Source organism: Oryctolagus cuniculus, chromosome 6, assembly GCF_964237555.1.
Source record: "Oryctolagus cuniculus chromosome 6, mOryCun1.1, whole genome shotgun sequence".
Classification (NCBI taxonomy): Eukaryota; Metazoa; Chordata; class Mammalia; order Lagomorpha; family Leporidae; genus Oryctolagus; species Oryctolagus cuniculus.
In genome coordinates, this window is record NC_091437.1 from 91306887 (window position 1) to 91330087 (window position 23201).

General features: G+C 40.2%; 1 protein-coding gene across 2 annotated transcripts in view; it reads right to left on the reverse strand.

Annotated features, from left to right (window-relative positions):
* Positions 1-23201, reverse strand: part of ARMC1 (armadillo repeat containing 1) — a 34161-nt gene that overhangs the window by 2391 nt on the left and 8569 nt on the right. The window contains exons 2-6 of one of the 2 annotated variants that reach the window (XM_002710530.5): positions 22284-22501; positions 12613-12704; positions 5614-5803; positions 717-833; positions 558-632 (exon numbers count right to left, since the gene is read on the reverse strand). In XM_002710530.5, coding sequence (XP_002710576.1) covers positions 558-632; positions 717-833; positions 5614-5803; positions 12613-12704; positions 22284-22466 — 657 coding nt within the window. In that variant the 5' untranslated portion in view covers positions 22467-22501. The remainder of the gene's footprint in view (positions 1-557; positions 633-716; positions 834-5613; positions 5804-12612; positions 12705-22283; positions 22502-23201) is intronic. The other variant, XM_070075103.1, reaches the window with a different exon arrangement.

A 23201-nucleotide genomic window follows, 5' to 3' on the forward strand; every position in this document is an offset into this window, starting at 1 on the left:
GAGTAAATGAGTAATCTATGTCTATGAAAAGATGACCAAAGTTAATGTCTGGCCATGTGGGTCCCTGGAGAGCCATGGAACCTCCCATTAATGAAGACCCAAATGAACTCATGGCATTCAGATTCATTTCTCTTTTTTAAAATTTCACACTCATTTTCATATTACAATGCTACTGGAAAGAGTAGCAACAGGCAAAGATTTTGACCAAATTTATTTCCCCAATGGGATGTACCTTCATTTTATTTTTTAGATTGGAAAAATAGTTAAGATTGGGAAGAAAGTATTAAACCAAGTATCCAATGCAAAGAAATCAAGTATCCTATATTTCCATACAAATTCAGTAAAATATCTCCACTGAGAAAATTTTCTTCAAAGAATAGATTCTGAAATCTACAACAGATCTGTATATATTTCTAAGACAGTTAACTGCTAACCAAGAAACATCACATTCTTAAACAGCTGGCATCTACTTGTCTAGAAATATTGGCAATCTGTGAGCCATAAAAGACAATCAAGAGTCTGAATTAGATATAAAGCAAACTAAATGCAACCTTTACCTCTTCTCCACTTTCACTTTTCACAACTTGCTGAGCTTTCATAACCTTGGTTGATGCTATCGCTGATGCCAAAGCCTGGAACAGGATGAGAGGGATCAATTTTGAGCATTGATTTGTTTAGCTGTAACCTTAGGCATTTTTCAGCTATGTTATACTAACCTCCGCCTTCAAATCTGAACGGATTCGCACCACACATCTTTGCACAGCCATTTGAAAAGTAAAGCTAATAACACCTTTAATTTTTAACAAAGCCTCTTCACATAGATTTCTCCGAGACTGAAAAATAAAAGGAAATTGTCATTAAATATGATAAAATAATAACAGGGAAGACATCAACTCAAATCATCCTAAACTAGTCATTTTCATTATATTTTGGGGGAAAGGGGTGTAGAGCTAGGACATGAACCCAGACACTCCGATATGGTATTTGGGTGCCCCAAGTGACCTCGTAACTGCTGTGTCAAATATGTGTCCCTCCTCTGTACTGTTAACAACTTTGTAAGAAGTTAGTCAGGGGGCCAGCACCGTGGCTCATTTGGTTGATCCTCCGCCTGCGGCGCTGGCAACCCATATGGGCGCCAGGTTCTAGTCCTGGCTGCTCCTCTTCCAGTCCAGCTCTCTGCTGTGGCTGAGGAGTACAGTGGAGGATGGCCCAAGTGCTTGGGCACCTGCACCTGCATGGGAGACCAGGAGAAAGCACCTGGCTCCTGGCTTTGGATCGGTGCAGTACCGGCCATTGTGACCATTTGGGGAGTGAACCAACGGAAGGAAGACCTTTCTCTCTCTCTCTCTCTCACTGTCTGTAACCCTACCTGTCAAATAAATAAAAACTCAGAGGGCTTCCATAGCCTTGGAAACTCATGACTGGAGCACAGGGAGATTACTGATGCCATAGACAGGAGTGTCAATTGGTAAAGTCAACAACAGGAGTCACTGTGCACTTACTCCCCATGTAGGATCTCTGTCCTTAATGTGCTGTACATTGAGATTTAATGCTATAACGAGTACTCAAACAATATATTTCACTTTGTGTTTCTATGGGGGTGCAAACTGTTGAAATCTTTACTTAATGCATACTAAACTGATCCTCTGTAAAAAAAAAAAAAAAAAAAAAAGAAATTATCAACTCCCAACTTGACTCTCACTGGGATTAAACATGACAATAGGTCTGATCTGATTTCATCATCATTTAAAAAAAATCATCCATTATTTTTCACTTTATGTTTCTGTGTGGGAGCAAACTGTTGAAATCCTTACTTAATGTATACTAAGCTGATCTTCTGTATATTAAGATAATCGAAAATGAATCTTGATGTGAATGGAAGGGGAGAGGGAGTGGGAAAGGGGAGGATTGTGGGTGGGAGGGACGGTATGGGGGGGAAGCCATTGTAATCCATAAATCGTACTTTGGAAATTTATATTCATTAAATAAAAGTTAAAAAATAAATAAATAAATAAAATAATAAAGTTAGTCAGTTAATTCACATTTTAAACAAAAAGTACAGGAAAAAAATGCCAAAAACCAGAAAAAAAGACAGTCCTCTAGCTGAAGCATGAGCAAACTACAATCCATCAGCTGATTTTGTAGATGACATTTCACTGGAACATGGCCAAAGTCACTCATTCATGTATCATATGACATGAGTTTCCTGCTAAGCAGAAAGCTGACAGAGACCCATGTCAATGTGCTAAGCCCAGAATATTTACTCCCTGACCCTATAAAGAAGATGGGACAGATGTTGTGGCACAGAAGGTTAAAACATCATATGCAATGCTGGCAGCCCATACCCACGTCCCACTTCAGAGTGCCCATTTGAGTCCTGGATGCTCCTCCTCTGATTAGCTCCCTGCTAATGCACCTGGGAAGGCAGTGGAAATGGCCCAAGTACTTGGGCTGGGGCCCCTGCCACCCACATGAGAAACCACTATGGAGCTCCAGCTTCTGGCATCAATCTGGCCCAGCCCTGAACGTTGTACACCATTTGGGGAGTGAGCAAGTAGTTGATGGAAGATATCTCTCTGACACTCTTCCTTTCATATAAATAATTTAATAAAAAAAAAAAAAGCTCAATTCTGGAATCACACTACCTAGATTCAAATCTTGACTCATCTTTTCATTTCCTCCACCTATGTGACTTGGATATGTTATTTAAACCATTCTAAAACTCAATTTCCCATTCTACAAAAATAAGATAATGACATTCCTCTTGGAGTTGATTATCAAATCAGATAATCAATGGAATATACTTATCCTGAGTGCCAGGTTACGTCACTAAAAAGTGCTGAGCAAGATAACGCAGTGCTAGTGTTAACTTGCTAGTGTTTTCTTTTGTATTTTGGCAATCACATTCTTGCTATATATTTGGCCTATGTTTTTCTAAGTGCTTTATTGGGTTTTATTATTTGGTTTGTGCTAGTTTTAAAAAAGAATTATATTCTTAGTCACTACAATGTGATGGTACTAAAGATATTTCAATATCTTAATATCTTGCATTCAATTTATATTTATCAGAACTTGCTTCCTAAACATTTTTCAAGATCTTGTAGCTCCAAATTCAGTAAGACAGGTGTTACCTCATTTGGCTCTGTCACAGATAATATGCATAAGGAAGGCTTCCTCTCATAAGAATACTTCAAAAAGCTTGAAGAAAATATAATTTAAAAATAATTTATTTTGGCCCAAATATTTTTGAAATCCATGCACATTTTTTATCATAGTATTCACTTTCCATGAACTTTTTATATAAAGACTCCTTTTTATGTACAAAAACCTAAATCTTGAGGCCTGAGCACCTAAATACTATAACTAGAAAAAGCTATGGATAATCTATTATAACCTACCTAGCATAGGTAAAGGGATAAATGATGTTCTGCCAGTTGCCACCCATAAATATGTAAAAGAAACAAAGATTTCATTCCAAACATATACTCTAAGAAATATTAAATGGGGCTGGTGCTGTGGCATAGTGGGTAAAGCCACCTGCAGTGCTGGCATCCCATACAGGCGCCAGTTTGAGACCTGACTGCTCTACTTTCCATTCAGCTCTCTGCTATGGCCTGGGAAAGCAGTACAAGATGGCCCAAGTCCTTGGGCCCCTGCACCCATGTGGGAGACCTGGAAGAAGCTCCTGGCTCCTGGCTCTGAATTGGCGCAGCTCTAGCCGTTGCGGCCAATTGGGGAGTGATCCAGCAGATGGAAGACCTCTCTCTCTCTCTCTCTGCCTCTCTTCTCTCTGTGTAAATCTGACTTTCAAATAAATAAATAAATCTTTTAAAAAAAATTCCAATCAGTCCAAAGAAGCCAGGAAAAAAGAGGAAAAATGGCACAAAGGACAGAGCAAATAGAAAGCAATCAGCAAAATGGCTGTTTCAAATCCAACCATATAAATAATCATGCTAAATGTAAATGGCCCAAATACTCCAGTTAAAAGGCAGGTTTTTAGATTAGATCAAAAAAGCAACACTTGGGGCCAACGCTTTGGCATAGTGGATAAAGCTGCTACTTGCAGTGCTGGCATCCCATATTGATGCTGGTTCCAGTCCTGGCTGCTCCACTTCCAATTCAGCGCCCTGCTATGGCCTGGGAAAGCACTGGAAGATGGCCCAAGCCCTTGGGCCCTTGCACCTGTGTGGGAGACCTGGAGGAAGCTCCTGGCTCCTGGCTTCAGATGGGCACAGCTCCGGCCACTGTGGCCAATTGTGGAGTGAACCAGCGGATGGAAGACCTCTCTCTCTGCGTAACTCTGACTTTCAAGTAAAATAAATCAATCTTTAAAAAAAAAAGCAACACTTGACTAGATGAGGCCTGGAAGAAATCCACTTTTAAGTATAGCTATAAATATAAGATATAAGGGTTGGTGCTTAGTGTAAGGGTGAAGAATAAATTGATAAGGAATCACAAGTTATGCAGAATTGCTAATGGAATTCCACAATACTTGAAAAGATTTTGTACAAATGGTATTATTTCTTCCAGTATAGCCACCCAGGGCCTGAAGTTGGTTTTTAATTGCAACTTCTATTTCTTAATAGATATGGAGGAAATTCAGTCATGTATTTCTTCCTGAGTGGGCTATGGTAATTGTCTTTCAAGAAATTTCCCCATTTCATCAGCATTATCAAGTTTATTGGTATAAAGTTATTTAAAATATTTATTTTATCCTTTTAATATCTGTAAGAGCTATAATGATGTCCTGTTACTGACACTGTTTTTCATTTCAGTGATTTCTGTTCTTTTTTGTTTTGTTCTTCTGTTTGCTTTGGCTTTAATTTGCTCTTCTTTTTCTACCTTTCTAGGGTAGAAGCTTATCTTTCCTCTTTTGTAAACATTTTGTGTGAATGAATTTCCACTTAAATACTGTGTCAATTGCTCCCCACAAATTGATGTTATATTTTCATAATTATTCAAGATGCTTTCTAATTCCTCTTTTGATTTATTACTAATGCATGGATTGTTTTGGAAACTCAGATTCTTGAAGTTTCAGGGAAATTTTCCAGGTTATGTTTCTGTTACTGATTTCCAGTTTTTTTTTCATTATGCTCACAGAACACACTTTTATGATTTTAATTCTTTTAAATTTATTATGTTTTATGGCCCACAAAATGGTCTATTACTGGTGAATATTCCATGTGCATAAAAAAACTGAGTATTACCCTGTTGTGAGATAAGACTATTGCATAAATATCAATTAGGTTTAGATGATTTATATTATTATTCAAGTATTTGATACCCTTACTGATTTTCTGTATGCTTCTTGTAATAATTGAGGGTACTGTTCAAATCTTTAGCTCTAACTATGGATTTGCCAATTTCTCCCAGCATTTCTGTCAGTTTTTGCTTCATGTGTTTGGAAGCTTTCTTATTAGAGGCCTAATAAGAAATAAGTACTTGATATTGTTATGTCCTCTGATGAAATGATGTCTTTCGCATAAAATGAGTACAAAATACTGATACTGACTTTTACTCTTGAAGACATCAAATGACACTGAAAAAAAAAAAAACTTGCTGACACGATTTCTCTTGCTCCTCTTATGATCAATATGTCTGTAAAATTCTCACCGTATCATCAAGACCATCTATATGCAAAACCACTGTTTTGGCACGTTTGTTTGTAGTTCCCAGAAAAAACTGAGCTTTCCTTCGACGTGAATTCATTTCACTGAAGCTATCGCCATCTGCCATATTAGAGGACTGAAGAATGTCATAGATTTCAGAGGCCAGGAGTTTTGTTTCTCCTGGAGTTGTAGTTCTGGAAAAGAGACACATACAAATTAAATCAGTCCTGCCCTTCTACTCACTATTCTGTAGTCTTATTTCTCAACTTTAAGGACCCTTATTTCCTTCACTTTGATGCTTTGTTCAATTTAAAAGCAATATAAAAGTGCAACAGAAAGTATCTTGTCTATCACGTTCTTTTATTTCTTTTTTCTTTTTTTCTTTTTTTTTTTTTTTTTTTTGACAGGCAGAGTGTGTCGACAGTGAGAGAGAGAGACAGAGAGAAAGGTCTTCCTTTGCCGTTGGTTCACCCTCCAATGGCCACAGTGTACCGCGCTGATCCGATGGCAGGAGCCAGGTACTTATCCTGGTCTCCCATGGGGTTCAAGGCCCAAGCACTTGGGCCATCCTCCACTGCACTCCCAGGACACAGCAGAGAGCTGGACTGGAAGAGGAGCAACCGGGACAGAATCTGGCACCCGGACCAGGACTAGAATCTGGTGTGCGGGCACCGCAGGCGGAGGATTTGCCTATTGAGCCATGGCACCGGCAGTATATTAGCTATTTTAAGAAAGAAATTTTTTATGCATTCTTTCCTTTATTTATACTTCATATCTTTTATAAAACAAGTATATTTCATAAACCATGTCTCAAGTAAAAGTACTCATTCTTAAACTTTTAAATCCCACTGTAGTTTTTCATATCAACATCTAGGGACCAGCACTGTAGTATAGTGGGTAAAGCCGCTGCCTGTAGCACCAGCATCCTGTATGGGCACCGGTTGTAGTCCTGGCTGCTCCACTTCTGATCCAGCTCTCTGATATGGCCTGGGAAAGCACTGGAAGATGGCCCAAGTCCTTGGGCCCCTGCACCCACATGGGAGACCTGGAAGAAGCTCCTGGCTTCGAATCAGCGCAATTCCATTCCCTGCAGCCATTTGGGGAGTGAACCAGCGGATGGAAGACCTCTCTCTCTCTCTCTCTGCCTCTCCTCTCTCTGTGTAACTCTGACTTTCAAATAAAAACAAATCTTAAAAAAAAAAAAAAAAAAAAAAGCCTAGTGCTCTACTAATGTAACTTTCTGCAATGACAGAAATGTTCTTTATCTGTACCTGAAAGGTAACCAAAGCAAGTAAAGAAAAAAATTTTATTTAATTAATTTAAATAGCATATGCAGTAAGAGGTCACCATAATGGATGGCACAAATCTAATATCTAATTAATTAATTGAATTTAATAAAAAAAAGTACATATAACTCTAAGAACATAATCCTTATTTCACTAATAAATAGGTTTGGTTAAATCCACACCTTTTAATATATATCCAAGGCCTTAAAAACTGTCGGAACCGGCTCATTTTGTCTTTTTATTATAGTTCTTCAAGTTGACTGACTATGGCACTTATCTATCTCCTACAAAGTAATGCATTTTCATATATCCTTTCTGTTGTTCTTTGTTGTGAAATGCAGAAGGTAGAATGCAGGAATCCTTTCTACTATTTTTAAAAGTTTTCTGTAGGTCAGGTATTATTTCAACATAAAATAACTGAGAAAAGGCATAGAGAAATAAAGCATACTTTTTTTCCACAAAGATTTTCAGCAAGGACACACCACCATTTATTATAATATTCTTTTAAAATAAAGAACTTCAGGGAGGGATCAGTGTTGTGGCATCACGGGTAAAGCCACTGCCTGCAGTGCCAGTATACCAGTATACTGCAGTGCCAGTTCCTGTCCCGGCTGCTCCACCTCTGATCCAGTTTCCTGCCACTGGCCTAAAAAAAGCAGGGGCCCTAGTACTTGAGCCCCTGCACCCACATGGGAGACTCAGAAGAAGCTCCTGGCTCCTGACTTTAGCCTGGCTGAGCCCAGGCTGTTGCAGCCATTTGGGGAATAAACCAGCAGGTGGAAGATCTCTTTCTGAAAAGTCTTTCAAATAAATACATAAATATCTAAAAAAAAAAAAAAGAGAGAGAAGAGAACTTCAGGGAGAGGCATATGCCACAGCAATTAAGACATTGTTAAGACATTGCTAGGGATGTCTACATCCCATATCAGAGTGCTTGGCTCTGTTTCAGATCCAGTTTCCTGTTAATGCACACCCTGCCAAGGATCCCTGGCAGACAGTAGGTAATAGTCCGGGTACTTGAGTACCTGCCACCCATGTGGGAGACCCAGACAGAGTTCCAGGATCCTGGTTTCAGCCTAGAGTAGCCCAGCTGTTGGGTTTTTTGATTAGTGAACCAGCAGATGTAAGACCTTTCTGTCTGTCTCTGTCTCTCTGCCTTTCAAATAATAGTAAAAGTTCATTTAAAACATTTTTTAAAGATTTATTTATTTGAAAGATAGAGTTAGAGAGATTGAAACTGCTAGAGAGGTCTTCCATCTGCTGGTTCACTCCCCAAATGGCCGCAACAGCCAGAGCTACACTGACCCAAAGCCAGGTGCCAGAAGCTTCTTCCGGATCTCCTATATGGGTGCAGGGGCCCAAGGACTTGGACCATCTTCTACTGCTTTCCCAGGCCATAAAGAGAACTGGATAGAAAGAGGAGCAGCTGGGACTCAAACCCATGCCCATATGGGATGCTGGTGCTTTAATCCACTGTACCACAGTGCTGGCCCCAATTAAAAATTTCTGAAAACTAGAACCTTAGGGGGCCAGTGCTGTGAAGTTGCAGGTTAAGCCTTTACCTGCAGTGCATGCATCCAATATGAGCGCCAGTTCATGTCCCGGCTGTTCCTCTTCTGATCCAGCTCTCTGCCTGCCATGGCCTGGGAAAGCAGTAGAAAATGGTCCAAGTGCTTGAGCCCTGCACCCATGTGGGAGACCCGAAAGAAGCTCCTGGTTCCTGGCTTCTGACAGCCTGGCCATTTGGGGAGTAAGCCAGTGGATATAAGACCTCTCATTCTGTTTCTAACTCTACCTCTCAAATAAATAATCTTTTTTTAAAAGATTTATTTTATTTATTTGAAAGACAGAGTTACAGAGAGAGGTAGAGACAGAAAGAGAGGTCTTCTATCTGCTGGTTCGCTCCCAGATGGCCACAACAGCCAGAGCTGCACCGATCTGAAGCCAGGAGCCTCTTCTGGGTCTCCCACGTGGGTGCAGGGGCCCAAGGACTTGGGCCATCTTCTACTGTTTTTCCAGGCCATAGCAGAGAGCTGGATCGGAAGAGGAGCAGCCAGGACTAGAACCAGCACCCATTTGGGATACTGGCACTTCAGGCGAGGGCATTAACCTGCTGCACTACAGTGCCGGCCCCAATAAATTATTCTTCAAAACACACACACACACACACACACACAAACTAGAATCTTAGAAGTTTAGAAGTTCCCCAGATGAACTCAGATATTTCAAAGCTGAAATGCCACATTTCATTCCAGTGGCTTCTATTTATAGTATACCCTTGTTAGATATTCTCAAGTGGCTTAGGAAATACATCTTGGGATGTGTGTTTGGCACAGCAGTTAAGATGCCTCTTGGAAAACCTATATCCCTTATCCAGAAAGCCTGGGTTCAAGCCCTGGCTCTGGTTCTAATTCCAGCTTCCTAGGAGGCAGGAGGTGATGACTCAAGTAGTTAGGTCCCTGTCACCCAGTTAAGAAACCTGGACTGGGTTTCAAGTTCCTAGCTTTGCCTGACCCAGCCCTGGCTGTTGCAGGCATTTGGGGAGTGAACAAGTAGACAGAAGATTGATCTCTTCCCCCATCACACACAAATAAAAAGGAATATTTAAAAAAAAAAAAGCAACTTGTATTAGCAGTGTAACTCTTGAAGTACCAATTAACAAATATCTCAAACTGGATTTAAAATTCTCCTTAAACTACCATCTTAAAAACTCTTTTCAGAAAGGAATCTAGGACTAAAAATATAATATGAAAGGTTCTATCCTTTAATACTTTAATAACAAGCTTTTATTTATGGAAGAGATTAAAATTAGAATATAATGTCAGAGTCATTCTGAGTGACAGAGAGCTGAAATTCTTTTCACAGTTAAAGAACTAAAGATAACAGTGATTTTGAACTCAATCCAAGTGTCAATTTGTAAGCACCAAGTTGACCTCACAAGTCAAAACTGCTGTTTTATACATGTTCCAATCTCAGCAAATTCTCTAGCAAAACATGAGATGGGAATTAAACAACAAAAATTTAATTTACAGAATTTTCTCATTATGTAATACTCTCCTCTGCTTCTCAAGGGGAGAAAAACCTCCATTTTTCCTCCCTATTCCTGTTCCTACCACCCCCTCCCCCCAGGTGAACACTGCCAGATGTAAGGCTCTTCAGTTAATAGGGTAGCATCATTTCACACCAGACTTTCTTTATTCTCCAGGTCTTCCTGGAACGTGGAAAAATCCTCCTGGTACTTCTTTAGTGGCATGGTTCCAGAGCAGCATAACCAGCTCTCCCCTAACTCAGTACTCTAAGACAGAGGCTGCTCTGAAAGTTTGCTTCTAATCCCACTGACTGGCTGGCTGTCATGAAGTAGCGATATCAAAGAACACAAGGAGAGCATCTAATATCCATCTCTGTGCTATCATTTGCCAAGGTGACTATATATGAAAGGGATACTAATTAGCTCATAAGTTTGTTAAGTCAGAATTGTGAAAAATCAGTCATGTGCATCTGGTAATAAAGATATCAAAATGCAAAATAATGTCTAAAGGACAGATAAGTGAGTTTATACTGGCACCTCGATGATAAAGATATAAAACGCGTTCTGCTCTACTTCTCACTCTGATTTCTTATAAATTTTAAGAAAAGAAACACATAGGTAGACAATTACAATAAGATTACCAAAGCAATCTCATTGTTTTTTTTTAAAAAAAAAAAAAAAAGGAAAATCTCGTGCGAGCCATGAGATGGGTCACAATGCAGTATTTAACAAGTTGACCCAAAATCTGACTGTAACACTTTAAAGTCTTGATGTTTACAAGCAAAAACACACGGTTTTATCAACCTAATTATCATATTAGGATAGCACTCAAATACACTGATAAACTTCTAAGGTGGTTAGAAGTTTGGTAAACAAAGGAGACTTTTAAAAAACTTGCAAGGCAGTCTTCAAATCTGACATCTCCAGATTTATATATATATGTGTGTTTATATATATGTATTTATATGTATGTATATATATACACACATACATATATATTTATATACACTGAGAAATGTATATAAATATGTACACTGAAAAATGCATATAAAAAATTGGTACCTCAGATCTCTGCTTCTCAAAGGGTTGAAGGATCAAATTATAATGGAGTACAAGACGACTGTTTCACTATCAAGCAACAGTCACCACATTATTCTAAAAATTATACCTTATTTATTTGAATTAGAAGGCTAAGTCACAAAAAAAAAAAAAAAAAAAAAAAGAGAGAGAGAGAGAGAGAGAGAGAAGGCTAAGTCACTGCAGTAGCCAAGCAGATAAACACTATTTGGATCCCCCTTAACAAAGAACTTGCCCATCTACTCACAGTAGCAGAGTTACCCGCTACAGTGGCTTTGGGATCCATCACAAACTCAAGGTGGTGCCCTTCGCAGGCAGTCCCCAGTCAATGACTAAGCAGGGTAGGAGGAATAAGATCTGGCCATTTCTGCTCAGTGCAGGACTCCTCCCAATAGTAATCTTTGCTTGGAGCTCTCCTACTGGGTTGGCTGTCAAATCTGCATTGCAATCTGGGACCACTTTTGCCCCACTTTGCTTCCTCTTCTCTTTCACAGAAAGTCTAAAGACTTTTCCTGATTTGTCCTTCTTTACTTTTACAGATCTTATGCTACAATAAAGCTCTTCCTTTTCTAATGCTATCTCAGGATCTCCTTCCCAGAAGATATACCTGAACTGACACCATTTCTCTCACAAAGACACAAGCAGTCTCCCTACCATTTTACAGATATATATAAAATACACACACACATATATACATACAAAACCACATTCTATAGCCATACAAGTAAAGTAGCCCTTATAGAAGTACCTAAATCATGACTAAAGCTTTCCCCAGTTCCAGGGGAACTAAAATATGAATTAATTTGCTTCCATATCAGAGCTCCTGGGTTCAATACCCACCTCAGAATCTTGTCTCCACTTTCCTACTAATGCAGACCCAGGGAGGTAGTTGGGATGGCTCAAATAAGTGGTTTCCTGCCACCCATGCAGGAGACCCAGATTAAGTTACCGGCTTGTGGCTTCAGTCCAACCCAGCCTCAGTCATTGTAGGTATTTGGGAAGTGAACTAGCAGTTGGGAGTTCTATCTGCTTCTGAAATAAATTAACTGATTTAAAAATGATTCATAATTACACTATCTGTCAAAATTTTAATAAAGCTGAGTGTTTTTCTAAGGACTATTTTTTTTTTTCAAGATTTATTTGTTATGGAGATCAGAGTTACAGGGTTCAGTCCCCAGATAGCTGCAACGACCAGGGTTGAGCCAGGCTGAAGCCAGGAGTTTTATCCAGGTCACCCACGTGGAGGCAGGGGCCTAAACACTTGAGTCATATTCTGCTACTTTTCCCAGGCAATTAGTAGGGAGCTGGATCAGAAGTGGAGAAGCCACGAATCAAACCAGTGCCCATATGGGATGCTGCCATCATAGGTGGCACTGTTTTTACCAGCTCTGCCACAACGCTGTCCCAGGACTTTTATTAATGTCAGTGTTTAAGAATTATAAGAACATTAGTCATTGAAATATTAATCACCAAAACATTTTGAACACAGAGCCCACATAAGTATGCATTTATAGAATTAAAAATGTGGTTAAAATTCTATATTAACTATCAGTATATATTCAACAAGATCAATTTTTCTACTGTATTGGGAAACACTATCTATTGTACTTACTTCTGTATAACATTTTGTAAGCTCAACATCATACCCAGTTCCCCCTTCATCTTCTCTCTGTTCGCACGGCATTCTGCCAAGTATCGCAGAGCCTACAGCAGGAAAATAAGTAATAGGTTAATCAACACGCCCAAACTACTAAAGATGCTGCTAATTTATTGCAAAAGCAGAAAGAGAAAAATAAGTTTTTGTTTCTTCTAGAATGACTTGATCTTGAAGTGTTTGCAACTCTCCTTTAAACGTGATATTCAGGGGCCTGAATTGTGGCGTAGTGGGTTCAGCCACTGGCATCCTATATGGGTTCAGGTTTGAGCCCCAGTAGGTCCACTTCTGACCTAGCTCCCTGCTAATGTTCCTAGGAAAGCAGTGGAAGCTGGCTGAAGTACTTGGGCACCTGCCACCCACGTGGGAGAGACCCATTCCTGGCTCCAGACTTTGGCCACCTATGATGCCAGCATGCCATATGGGCACTGTTGAGGCCATTCATTATCTCCCTGTCACTATGCTGTTCAAATAAATAAATAAATCTTTTTTAAAGATTTCTTAAAGTCATTTGGAAGGCATAATGACAGAGAAAGGGAGACAAGGACAGAGATCTTCCATCTGCTGTTATCCCACATGATCACAGAAGCCAGAAGCCCAAAACTCCACCTGGGTCTCTGACAGGGTGGCAGGGGCCCAATTACTTGAGCCATCTTCTGCTGCTTTCCTAGGTGCACTAGCAGGGAGCTGGATTGGAAGTGGAGCAACTGGGACTCAAACTGACATTAGGATATGGGATGCTGGCACCCTTCTCCTGAAAGTTTACAAGTGTTTCCTTCCCACGCTCTTTCTTTAGGGAGCTCATTTAGCTATTCACACTTTACACCTAAATTGTGCTATCACCCACAGACCTACCAATCACTCATCGTTCACAGAAAACCTTTTACCTCTGAAAACTACATCTCCAAAACCCTGCCATCTCAGTCCACTGACCTTTCACATTTCCACCAGTCCTTTAACTTCCATTTTGAAAGTGCCTAGTCATTACTGAAAACATGCCATGTGGGGTAGGCATTTAGCCTAGCTGTTAAGACGCCTGCGTCCCAACTTGTAGTACCTGAGTTTGATACCCGACTCCATCCAGCTCCTGACTGCAGCTTACTGCTAATGGACCCTGGGAGGCAGAGGTGACAGTTCGTGCAATTAGTTTCTTGTCAACCACATGAGAACTGGATTGCATTCCTGACTCCCAGCTTTGGTCCTGGCCTAGACCCAGCCATTGCTGGCATTTGGGGAGTGAACCAGTGGATGGGAACATGTGCTTGATCTCACCCTTTCTCTCAAATTAATTTAAAAAAAAAATTTTAAAGAAGAGAATGTGCCATCTATGAAATAAAAAATTCAACAACCTCTTTTCTTTTTAGCAACTACTCCTATAACGACCTCCACTTCAGCCCATAAAGAATGAACTGCTCCAGCTTAATATGTTATCCCTCTTAGTATTTTTGTTTGTTTGTTCTACTTAATACTTTTGGTTGAATACTGTAATCAATACACAATTCTTCTTAAGTGCTGAAACTTAACTGAAAAGTGATCACTGTTAAATATAAGAGTGGGAATAAGAGAGGGAAGAGATGTGCAATTCGGGACATGCTCAAGCTGACTTACCTCAAACAGTAGAGTTAGAAACATACCAGGGGATTCAAATTCAATCCCATAGAGGGGGCATGTACCAATGCCATCTCACTAGTCCCAGTGATCAATTTCTGTTCACAATTGATCATAATGATAGGACTAAGAACCAAAGGGATCACATAAACAAGAATAGAGTCTGCAAATACTAGCTGATAGAATCAAAAAGGGAGAGAATGATCCAACATGGGAAGTGAGATACACAGCAGACCCATAGAATGGCAAATGTCCTAACAGCACTCTGGCCTCATAATCAGCCCTTAAGGCATGCGGATCCGGCTGAAATGCCCATGAGAGTATTTCAGGCATGGAAAGCCAAGACACTCTGGGGAAAAAAACCTAAATGAAAGATCTCCACGGGTGAGATGAGATCCCAGTGGAAAGAATGGGTCATCAAAGAAGGAGGTACCTTTCTCTGAAGGGAGGAGAGAACTTCCACTTTGACCATGGTCTTGTCTAAAAATGATCAGAGTCAGTGAACTCAGGGGGCTTCCATAGCCTTGGCAGCTCATGACAAGAGCCTAGGGTGATTACTGATGCCATAAACAAGAGTGTCAATTTGTTAAGTCAACAACAGGAGTCACTGTGCACTTACTCCTCATGTAGGATCTTTGTCCTTAGTGTGCTGTACATTGAGATTTAATGCTATAACTAGTACTCAAACAGTATTTTTCACTTTATGTTTCTGTGTGGGAGCAAACTGTTGAAATCTTTACTTAATGTATGCTAAACTGATCTTCTGTATATAAAGAGAATCGAAAATGAATCTTGATATGAATGGAAGGGGAGAGGGAGTGGATAAGAGGAGGGTTGTGGGTTGGAGGGACGTTATGGGGGGGAAGCCATTGTAATCCATATTCTGTACTTTGGAAATTTATATTCATTAAATAAAAGTTAAAAAAAAAAAAAAAAAAAAAGAATGAACTGCTCCAAGAACTGCCCTTCCTCCATAAAAAATGAACAAATGGAACATGTATTAGATACTTGTTTCCAGACACTGGGCAAGAAACAGCAAAAGGCTGTAACCAAGGTGGGCCTCTCAGTTACCCCACTTTACAATTCTGAAGGTAGTTTCTAAATTGTAGCATAGGGAAGGGGCCCCAAATGGAAGCCAAAAGTCTTGCTGAGTTCAGGAGTCATAGTTGAGAGTTGAGCAGTTTGGAATTTGCAAAGCAGAATAACAGAGGAGGGATCTGCACCGCAAGAGATCTACAGAAGGGAGCCCAGAATCTTCAGTTGAATACTGATCTGTACATGCCTGGGATAACAGGCTGCATGGCTAGGGAATAAAATCACTAGAAAATATGGAAAACAATTCTTGGAGCTCACAAAATGGGCTAAGAATAGTTTGGATGCTACCAGCCAGGGGTGCAAAGATCTCATCTTGTAAGAGGCATCAGGCGGGCCAGTGCTGTGGCGCAGTGGGTTAAAGCCTTGGCCTAAAGCGCCAGCATCCCAAATGGGCGCCAGTTCTAGTCCCAGCTGCTCCTCTTCTATCCAGCTCTCTGCTATGGCCTGGGAAAGCAGTAGAAGATGGCCTAAGTCCTTGGGCCCCTGCACCCATGTGGGAGACCCAGAAGAAGTTCCTGGCTCCTGACTTCAGATTGGCTCATCTCTGGCCATTACAGCCATATGGGGAGTGAACCAGCAGATGGAAGACCTCTCTGTCTCTACCTCTCTCTCTAACTCTGTCTTTCAAATAAATAAAATAAATCTTAAAAAAAAAAAAAAAAGAAAAGAAAAGAAAAAAGAGAGGCATCAGGGAGAACCCTCAGAGAACCATCACTTGGGGCAGGTGTTTGGCACAGAGGTTAAGTCACCACTTGGAGTACTGGGTTCAAGTCTCATCGTCCACCTCTGACCCAGCTTCCTGCTAACATGCATCCTGGCAGGCAGAAGGTGACAGCTCAAGTACTTGGGTCACTGCCACCAACACAGGAGACCCAAAATTGAGCTCTGGGTCCTGGCTTTGGCCTGGCCCTGCCCTGTCCTGGCTGTTGCAGACATTTGGAGAGTGAACCAGTAGATGCAAGATGAGAAATGTCTAGTAGCATCTAATTAAAAATCACCAAGCATGAAAAGAAGCCAAGAAAATATAACCCATAATGCAGAAGGGAAAATGAAAAGCAATCAGTGAAGCAAACCAAGAGACAACACTAAGAGAGAAAGAACTTAGAAGGACACCCAGTTACTACAAATGCACTCCATATGCTCTAAGATGAGCAGAAAAAGTGAAGAAAGAAATGGACATAAGAAATGACCCAAATGTAACTTATAAAAGACAAAAACATTAGACATAAAGATAAAAGAATTAGTGACCTTTAAAAACTACCAATAGGCATGGCGCTGTGATATAGTCGGAGGAGCTACCACCTGCAGTGCCAGCATCCCATATGAGTGCCAGTTCAAGTCCTGGCTGCTCCACTTCTGATCCAACTGCCTGCTAATGTGCCTGGGAAAGCAGTGGAAGATGGCCCAAGTGCTTGAGTCCCTGCACCCACATGGGAGACCTGGAGGAGGCTCCAAATCTTGGCTTCGGATGGTCCCAGCTCCAGCCATTGCAGCCATTTGGATGGAAGACCTCTCTCTGCTCTCTGCCTCTGCCTCTCTGGAACTCTGTCTTTCAAATAAATAAATCTTAAAAAAAAAAAAAAAAAAAAAAAAAAAAAAAAAAAAAAAACTAGCAATAAATGCACCTGGATAAGCAACAGAAGACAGTTCAATTAGTTGGGCACTTTCCACCCATGTGGGAGTCCCAGATGGAGTTATAGGCTCCTGTCTTTAGCCCCAACCATTGCAACCATTTGGGGAATGAACCAGAAGATTCCTTCTCTCTCTCTCTCTCTCTATTTCTCTCTTTTCACCTACTTTCTCTAACTCTGCCTTTTTTTTTTTTTTTTTTTTTTTGACAGGCAGAGTGGACAGTGAGAAAGACAGAGAGAAAAGTCTTCCTTTTTGCCGTTGGTTCACCCTCCAATGGCCGCCACGGCCAGCGCACTGTGGCCAGCGCACCGCGCTGATCCGAAGGCAGGAGCCAGGTGCTTCTCCTGGTCTCCCATTGGGTGCAGGGCCCAAGCACTCGGGCCATCCTCCACTGCACTCCCTGGCCACAGCAGAGAGCTGGACAGGAAGAGGGGCAACCGGGAAAGAATCCGGCGCCCCTACCAGGACTAGAACCCAGTGTGCCGGCGCCGCTAGGTGGAGGACAGGTAGTCTATTGAGCCGTGGTGCCAGCCTAGCTGCCTTTCAAATAAATAAATCCTTTAAGAAGAAAAAAAGCTAGCAACAGAAACTATCTAAAATAATACACAGAGAGGGAGAAACATTTTAATAAAATAACAAAAAAACAGTGTGACAGTGTCCCAGGGGACAAAATACGGTAACCAACATACAAGGAATTAACAGGTTCATAGGAAATGCATATTATGAAAAAACTACATAGGTTTCAAAAAATTTCTACACCAGGGGCCATCTAGTGGGAGCAGGTTAAGCTGCCACCAGTGACACCAGCATCTCATGTGGGCTCCTGTTTGTGTCCAGACTGCTCCTCTTCCAATCCAGCTCCCTGCTAATGGCTGGCCTGGGAAAAGCAGAGGAAGGTGGCTCAAATAATAAAAAACAAAACACACACACAAAAGTCCATATCAAAGTATATAATAATAATTTACTGAAAACCGGTATTAAAGTCTCAGAAGCCAGAAAAAGGCATCATAAATCTGTATATATGAAAACATGAAACATGTATAACAAATAAAAATTTTAAAAGGGCACTATGTAGAGAGGAACAAAGATAAAAATTACAATTTTCTCAATAGAAATACAAACCTAAAGTCTGCGCAGCAGCATGCTTTACATATTTGCAAAAAAAAATCACTAGCAAACCTGTTTTACAAGAAATGTTAAAGGAAGTTCTTTAGGCTCGAAAAAAAAATTACACCAGTACAAGTCTAAATCTATATTTTAAGGGACCAAAAGCACCAAAAAAATGAGACTAAGTATATAAGACATTTAAAAAAAATTTTAATCTCTTTATAAAACTATTTTAGGCCCAAAAACAGTGTACTGTAAGTGTTTAAACACATAACACATGTAGAAGCAAAATGAATGATAAAAATAGCACAAACGATGGGAGGAAGAAATGAAAATACACTATTGGATGATACACAATACATGAAGTGCATGATTAATTTAAGATAGACTGGGAAAAGTCAGACACATATTGTAAAACCTGGAGCAACCACTAAATAAATTAAAACATAAGGAATGCTAATAAGCCAACAGTAACAATAAAAGGGAATTACAAAACCTCCAGCCCGCCCTTCAGTCTCACTGGGAAGATTCACGCACGGATCCCTGTGCTTTCTGATTAGCCCCAGCACTCCATGACTTGCCTTCCTTCCCTATTTCAGCCTAGCACCTGATCCATCATTTCAACCACTCTCTTGCCAACAGCCTAAGCTCCCTTGCATAACAGTTCAGTCCAACTTACCCAGCCAAGTATCAACCCTGGACAAATCCAACTATTTGACTGTCAGGACCTAAAGCAGGACTGACAGGGTAGAAAAAGGAGTTTCATAATCAAGTCATAAGTATCACATCCATTTGGTATTGCCAAACTAATGAGTTCCTCTTTCCCTACCATTCTCCTCAGTCAGCAACCTTTCTTATTTTCTATATTTATGACAGCCTTTTCCTCAAACCTTGCTCATTGTAGCCTTCTAAAGTTAGACATATTCAAATCTAGTTTTAAGACTTCCTTTACCCTCAAGTTCCTATCTAGAGACCAACACCCTCCCTCTTCTTATCCTTACTGCATTTCTTATTGAAACAGAACCCAAACTAGGAGCCAGGCAATTTTTACTACTGTTACTATTGCTAACTTCATATATCAATTTTTTTTTTCCTGCTAACCTCCATTCTGTGAAGGCAAAATAAAAAAAGCAATGCTTATTTTTGTACAAAGTTATGGTATTAGATTAATTGGGGAATTTACCATGAGTCCTTAAGTAAAAGACAGTGAATAAAATTTTTATTACACTAATTTTCTTTTAAATTGTCTATATTATAAAAAGTTTATATCATATGTGTGATGATTCCCATGTATTCTTACACAGCCTCAATAATTATCAACCATTTGGCAATCTTGTTTCATCCTTCTCTCCTGCCCTATAACCACACTACAGTATTTTATAGCAAGTCTCAGAGAGGATATCATCTCATTTATAAATACTTCAGTACATCCCTAAAAAATATCATTACTTTTAAAATTAGTGCAATGATAATACTATTAAATTATCCTATAAAATAATGATTCTTCAAAATCATCCATTATCTGATCCATATTCATTTCCACTATTTAAGAAATATTTATGGTTGACTTGTTCAAATCAGGTCCACATATTACACTTGACTGATTGTCACATACCTGTCTTTTGATCTGTATCAGTTACTACCATCCCTCTCCTCCACTCCAATTCCCTTCCTATTTTAATATCATTTATTGTTCAAGAAATTATCACATTTTGGATTGGCCTAATGGCCTTGTGTTGTTAACAAGTTCCTCCAGCCCCAACATGTCCCATAACATAATAATTCCTTCAGCATTACTAGTTATGATCCTATATATTTTTCCCTTTACCCCTTTTCCTTACTGTCTCTTCCAACCCCTTATTACAATAACAAGTGTCATGTCTGTTAACTAATGAATGGATAAACAGAATATGGCATATCCATAAAATGGAGTATTATTCAACCACAAAACGAAATTCTGGGTTTTTTTAATTGATTTTTTACTTAAGAGGCAGTTACAGACAGAGAGAGCGAGAAACAGAAGAGAGGTCTTCCATCCGCTAGTTCTATCCCCAAATGGCCTCAACAGCTGGAACTGGTCCAATCTGAAGCTGGATCAATCTGTACCACATGGGACACCAGCACCACAGGCAGATGCTCAACCTATTACATCACAGTGCCAGCCCCACAAAAAGAAATTCTGACACAAGCCACAGTATGGATAAACCTTGGAAACTTTAAGCTAAGTGAAAGAAGCCAGTCACAAAGGTCACATACAGTATGATTCTATGTATATGAAAAATTAATAGGCATTTTCACCAGAATAGGCACATACACATAATAAAGAATAGACTGATGGTTACTTACGGACAGAGGGGGGTGGTTTGCAGAAGAGGTAAAATGTGCAGAGTTTCTTTTGATGAAAATGTTCTAAAATGGATTGTGGTGACGGCTGCACAACTCTGTGAATACTAACACAACTGAAATGTACATTTTTTTTAAAGATTTATTGATTTGAAAGGCAGAGTTACACAGAGAGAGACAGAGACAGAGACAAAGAGAGAGAGAGAGAAGTCTTCCATCCGATGGTTCACTCCCCAATTGGCCACAATGGCCAGCACTGCACCGATCCAAAGCCAGGAGCCAGGAGCTTCTTCCGGGTTTCCCACGAAGGTACAGGGGCCCAAGGACTTGGGCCATCTTCTACTACTTTCCCAGGCCACAGCAGAGAGCTGGATAGAAAGTGGAGCAGCCAGGTCTCAAACTGGTGCCCATATGGGATGCCGGCGCTTCAGGCCAGGATGTTAACCCACTGCACTACAGCGCCAGCCCCGAAATTCACACTTTAAATTGTGGATTCTATGATGTTATGTGGCATACATCTTAAAAAGCTGTCATAGGGGCCGGCGCTGTTGTGCAGCAGGTTAAAGCCCCAGCCTACAGCACCACCATCACACATGGGCTTCAGTTTGACTCCTGGCTGCTCCACTTTCCCAGCTCCCTGGGAAAACAGCAGAGGATGGTCCAAATGCTTGGGCCCTTGAACCCATGTGGGAGACCCAGAAGAGGCTCCTGGCTCCTGACAGGCTTAGCTCCAGCGACTGTGGCCATTAGGAGTGAACCAGGAGATGGAAGACCTGTCTTTCTCTCTCTACCTCTCTCTGTAACTCTTTCGAATAAATAAATCTTTTTAAAAAAAAAAACTGTCATAAAATAAAAACTCAAATAAGCGTCTTTTAAATTTAAATGTCTACACTGATATGGACATTCCTCAAGATTGCTTGTTAACTAAAAATAGGAAGTGGCAGAACATTCCAAACATGCGGTATGCTACCATTTGTTAAAGAATAAAAACAACAGGGCCAAGTGTTGTGGCACAGCAGGTAAAGCCGCCACCTTCAACACAGACAGCACATATGGGCACAGGTTCATGTTCCAGCGGTACCACTTCTGATCCAGCTCCCTGCTGATGGCCTGGGAAAAGCAGCAAAGATGGCCCAAGTGTGTGGGCCTCTGCCAACTGTATGGGTGGATAAAGCTCCTAGCTCTTGATTCTGGCCTGGCCCAGTCATGGCTGTTGCAGTCATCTGGGGAGTGAACCAACAGAGGAAAGATCTTTCTCTCCCTGTGTCTCTCTTTCTCTCTGTAATTCTGACTTTCAAGTAAATAAACAAAACTTTAAAAAAAATAACAAAAACAACAAACCATATTACCGTTTGTGTAAAAGGACTAAACACATGTATATGTTTGTATATAAGGAAATACAGTCCTCCTTTGGTACTGTGGGGGAATGGTTCCAGGCCCCCTCCCTACCTACACCAAAATCCACAACTCTCAAATCCCTTATAAAATGGCATAGTATTTACATATGACCTATCCACAGCCACCTACATAGTTTAAATCATCTCTAGATCACATTAATCACTAATACAATGTAAATATTATGTAAACAAACAGTTGTTATACTATAAAAAGTTGTACAAGAAAGTACAGACACACTTTTCTTTTTTCTGAATACTTTCAATCCTGCATTGGTTGAATCAAAGAATGCAGAACACATGGATATTGAGGGCCATCTGTACGGAATATAATGTGCTCTATATCCTCTTTGGATATTTTTTTTTACCATGTCATCTAATGCCTTTTTCAACATCTTGCAACTCTGCAAAATTAAAACACTGAGATTGAAATTACTAATGCCAACTTACGAGCAAAGCTGAGTGGACCACAGGGGGGTTGGGATGGTCCATAAACAGAATAAGGCCAGGCAGACATCCCTGGTCCTGGACGATGGCTCGTCTATTTAATGGATCTGCTGCTAAATCTCGTAGCTGGTTAACTACTGATAGAGCATCAGGTTCTTCATTCATGGTAGAGGAGGAAGAATTCATCTTCTAGGCCATGCACGTGAAGAAAATCTCAAATTCTGTAGAAAAAGTTTACAAGATTAGTTCTAGGCTGCTGAGGTGTAGTATGGCATCTGTTAAATAACTAGGATTACAGCATCTTTTGAAAGAAACAGATGAATCCAAATCACACAAAAAATAAGAACTGGCAAATTCCACAGTTTGAGAAAAGTAAAATGAACACAAGAAGCTGACTGAAGAAATCAAGCTATTTATGTGTGCACAGTGTTTAAAGAACATATGTCATGCTCAATATTCCAATAAACTTTCTCTTAGCAATACATATTTTAACACTAAAGTCACAATAAACAAGATCTTCACAGTTCAAGCTTATAACCTTTGATATGCTTCTCAAACCGTAACATTGCCAGTGCTTTTTTCCCCTCTAGAATATTTCTGGGCCTGAAACAAGAGCTTCAGGGAAAAGTGGCTAGATGACAGCCTTTTTTTTTTTTTCTTATTCATCTATGAACAAAAAACTAACCTACTGGGTCTACAAAAGATAAAACCCCCTAGAAAAAAAGGAAAGAATCAAAGGCGGCTGAATCCAGAAGTCAAGAAGGGTATCTTACTTGTACCTGAGGCCAGCAGAGTTTGGGAGATTATAGTGAATCTGAACTGAATCTAAGACAATTTGTTCTTTTCTGAGTATGCCATATTCTACCACCTATTAGTAAAGCAAGAATAGCAAGAATGAGATAGGTAATTCATTGGACAGGT